General features: G+C 42.1%; 1 protein-coding gene across 1 annotated transcript; it reads right to left on the bottom strand.

The window, feature by feature from the left end:
* Positions 1 to 633: 633 nt before the first annotated feature.
* Positions 634 to 3,623, bottom strand: CSUI_010762 (cullin; the record flags this gene model as incomplete). The annotated part of the gene is made up of 4 exons (XM_068070863.1): positions 634 to 882; positions 1,585 to 1,657; positions 2,276 to 2,493; positions 2,964 to 3,623. Coding segments are annotated over 4 exons (1,200 nt in total), but the record flags the coding sequence as incomplete, so codon positions are not given.
* Positions 3,624 to 4,175: the final 552 nt, after the last annotated feature.

Raw genomic sequence — 4,175 nt, 5'->3', positions numbered from 1 at the left:
TCTATCTATCTTTAACCTGTCTATCTGTCTTTCTTGAATAATTATCTATCGATGTATGTATATGTGGAGTAAAGAGAGATTTCAAGGCAGAGAGAGTGCAGTGGAAGACACGATAAATGAAACAGATTTCTATTCTTGTCATTCATTTTCATCCCTATCTCTGTAGCTAAACAGGGAGAAAAAGAATGGCCCATACACATGTATAGATAGATACATACCTCTGTCCAAATACAACATCTCTGTCGTAGGTACATCTAGAGAGATATCGATACAAAGAGCTATATATGCATATATATAGATATATACATATATATATACATATACGCACCTCTTGCGGGCAAACAGTTAAGAAGAAGAATCGCAACATGAAATACTTGGGCACGTCATAACTCCTCTTTGAAGGGACAGTCTTCTTTTCTCTTAACTCTACATGTCTCTCTCTTTCTCTGTCTCTATCGAGAGATCTCCATTCATATCCTATGTCTATACTACGGAAGACAAAAGCTTTCCCCGTCTCTTCCCTGCGACCTTTTCACATTCCTCGAAAGAGGGAAGAGAGAAAAAGAAAAGAAAGAGGAGAGGAATGTATAGTGGCTATGGAAAATGTGACAAGTCGATGCTGTAGACATACAGATGATTTCGATCTTGCTCGACACTTGAAGGGACATCTGCGCCTGCCTGTGGCTCTAGTTGAGGGGGAGGAGACATGAGCATCATCATCGTCATCCACGCGCTACTACTAGAAGAAGAAGAGGAAGAAGACACTTGGCTAGGGGCGGCGCATGCATCTCCACCCCACCCTCCTCCATAGGCGGCTAAACTTGCCGCTGCTATCACAGGGACTCGGACACGAATCAAACGACTCCAAAAAGACAAATTCACCTAAGAAAGAGGTAAGAAAGAAAGAAGTGAGAAAGAAAGAAAGAGTGAGAAAGAGTGAGAAAGAAAGAGAGAAAGAGAGAAAAAGCTACACAGATGAAGATGAGTCTCTTTGGAAACATAGAGAGACAGTTACACCTTGAAGCAGATGCATGACTGCAGACCTCCTACATTTTCTGTACAGATACAGATACATCGATCCATCCATCCACGCATGCATACACATGAAGAGACATAGACACTTTGTCTAGAGACACAGGGGTAGACGTGAGAATGAGCCTAGAAAATAAAGAGGCTCTCTAAACATTCTTAACTATCCTCTCTCAAACTTGTAGAGAGGATTGATCTATTTCTCCAGGCTTCTTTTCTTCTTTTTCTTTCTTTCCAACTCTTTCTTTTGTCGAAATATCTAGTCGAAATCGAATCACCTCGAAAAGACCCACGGCACATGCCCTCCCAGTACACCCGAGAAAACTGTATCGATACAGATGGGTATGACGTGTCTCTCAATCGATACACCGCTAGATCTTGCCCCTCGCCAACTCTCTTGAACTACCAGTCCGTCTACAAGAAAGGAGAGAAAGGAGATAGGAAGAGGCATCGATCTATCTAGATGTGTAGAGCGTCTTCATGGGATGACAAGGTGTACAGACAGCAGACACCCCCCTTTCCAGAGAGCGTTTTCTCGATTCGTCACATGCATACCGAGAGAGTATCCGTATCCTTTAATTCTCTCGCATTTGTCGGAGAATCGCATGCAGACGTCCGTAGCAGTAACCTAAATGTATTCGAAGGAGAGGAAAGAAATAGGTACGTCATAGACATCTACACATATATATATAGATACATCATTCTCAGGCACATGTTCAGAAATTCTAACGTAGACAAAGAAATCTACACATGCAGTCAAGAATACGTATGTGAGACAAACTATCTATCTACCTATGAAGAAAGACAGCTCTCTGGATCTGTACGTATCTATACATATGCAGACGTATGTACACGTATCTTCCTACAGTAGGTAGAATAGGCCCGTAGAGAAGAAGAAGAAGGTGATCGAGGAACGTGAAAGAGAAGGATAGAGGACGTGCTGACGAAAAAGACAATTAGAAAGAAGAAGAAGAAGCAAAGAGAATCTGAAACAAGAGGGTGTGACCTCCCCCTCCCTTCTCTCTCACACCGAGAAAGACATGAAGACGATGCTGAGAATGACAGCCTTTACCAGATAGAAATACACAAAGCCACACGGAAAATAGATAGTTCCATTCTCTAAGGAAATGGATATAAACAGATAGATACATATAGACATAGGATAGAGACATAAATCGAAGACAGATGGGTGGACAGAGAAACTAAAGATAGAGAGATAGATAGATTAAAGATAGATAGATTTTACTTGCATTTGGTAGTGGTCATGCTGAAGAGTTGTCTTTTAAGTTCGGGGAGAGGTGTGGAAGGGGAGATGTCTAGAAAGGCTTGGAGAAGTTGAGAGACTTGAACTGCAGCAGACGGAGGGAAGTGATTGAATGCGAGGAGAAAGATCATCTGAAGAGTCGTACACTCAAAGTCATATTTCGAACGAGAAGGGAAGTAGCCTCGAACATCTGCTTTCCCCTACAGACAGAAAAGAGAAAAGAAAAAGACAAGATCGCATTACTATAGGTGTATATGTGGACGAGATGTACATATACGTAGATGTATGAGTGATGGAGGTAGAGGGAGGACGACCTATAAAGATAGAAAAGAGATTTTGTAAGTATCTATGTATGTCTATGTATGTATGTCTATGTATGTATGTCTATGTATGTATGTAGTTGATTGAAGAGGAAAAAGAAGAGAGAAGTCTCGATACGAACCGCAGACATGCAGGTGATGCATGGAGAGGTGTCGAGGGAAGAAACAAGAGGCAACTGTCTTCCTCCTTGTGTCTCACCTATCTCTCTCTCCCCTCTCTTTAATCTATCTATCCACACGTGTCATTTATAGACAGACAGAGAAAGATAGATATATACTGGAATCTGGACCGGGAAAGAGAGGAAGCGATCTGATAGACGAAGAGGGAGATCTAAATCTTTCTGCTGTACCTGCCCTAAGTTCCACTTGAGTACCCTTCCGTTGTGTCTTTGTGTATAGAACTTTTCGAAGAGAGAAATTTCTCTTAACAAGTTTGAAGGGAGAAACTGGATTTCTGTGATAGAAGTCAGAGGATCCGTCGGCCACGTCCCCTGCGTTAACACCCGTGCAGAAAAGGAAATCTGTGAAGAAGAAGAAGATGAAGAAGAAGATGAAGAAGAAGATGAAGAAGAAGAAGAAGAGGGGAAAGAATGATTTACATCCTGCTGCCGTTCTCTTCTTCTTCTACTTCTTTCTTCTTCTTGATCTTCTTCTTCTTGCTGTTCTCCTTCTTCCTGTCCTTCCCACATGCGAAAAGTTGCACTATGACGCTGACCAGAAGAAGAAGATGATGAAGAAGAAGAAGATGCGCTTGGACTTTGAGAAGAAGAAGAAGAAGAAAAGAAGGAAGAATTCCGACTTTGATCAGATGAAAGAAGGCTGTGACTTGACTGTCTTTGGATACCAGTTGAGGAGGAGGAGGAGGAAGAAGAAGAAGATTGAGAATTCTCCTGTCTTGCAGCAGCGCTAGTGGAGATGAGTGCGAGACCTAGTTGATCGAGTTTCGCATCTAACGATGACTTGTTCAAGCCACTCCCCTGACCGCCTTTACAGTTGCTCCTGCTACCTTCCCTACACGTGCATGTACATACACCCCACATCTCTCAACATATCCTTCATACAAAACTCGAAGATGCAAAGACATAGATACAGTCAGTTAGAGTTAGATGTAAGAAAGTAGAAGAGACGTCCCGCCGATTGGCCTAATCGCATGCATGCCTGGTCGCTTATTAGTCAAGACTTCTTACACATCTACACACATACTTGTACACATGCACAGCATACAGCATACCAGTATATATATATATATACGGACATACACCTTGACTAGACATGAGATAGAAACGTACCTATGAAAATAGATACAACTTAGCCCTAGCCCCGTGTACTGTTTAGTATACACCTCAGGTCTCGAGATAAAGAGCCGTAGGGGCACGTATTCGCAGTGAGAGAAGGAAGAAAGTAGTTGATAGAGAGAATGACATCTCGAGATCTGATCAGAGAGATTAGCAACAAAGGGAAAGACAAAAGCACGACCCAGCCGTGATGAACACGTAGGTAGGTGTACATACACCTGAGATATAACTAAGACTAAGAGAGTGATAGATAGATAGATAGATAGA

The sequence above is a fragment of the Cystoisospora suis genome, assembly GCF_002600585.1.
Source record: "Cystoisospora suis strain Wien I chromosome Unknown contig_8221, whole genome shotgun sequence".
Classification (NCBI taxonomy): Eukaryota; Apicomplexa; class Conoidasida; order Eucoccidiorida; family Sarcocystidae; genus Cystoisospora; species Cystoisospora suis.
This window is presented reverse-complemented; position numbering and strand designations above follow the sequence as displayed.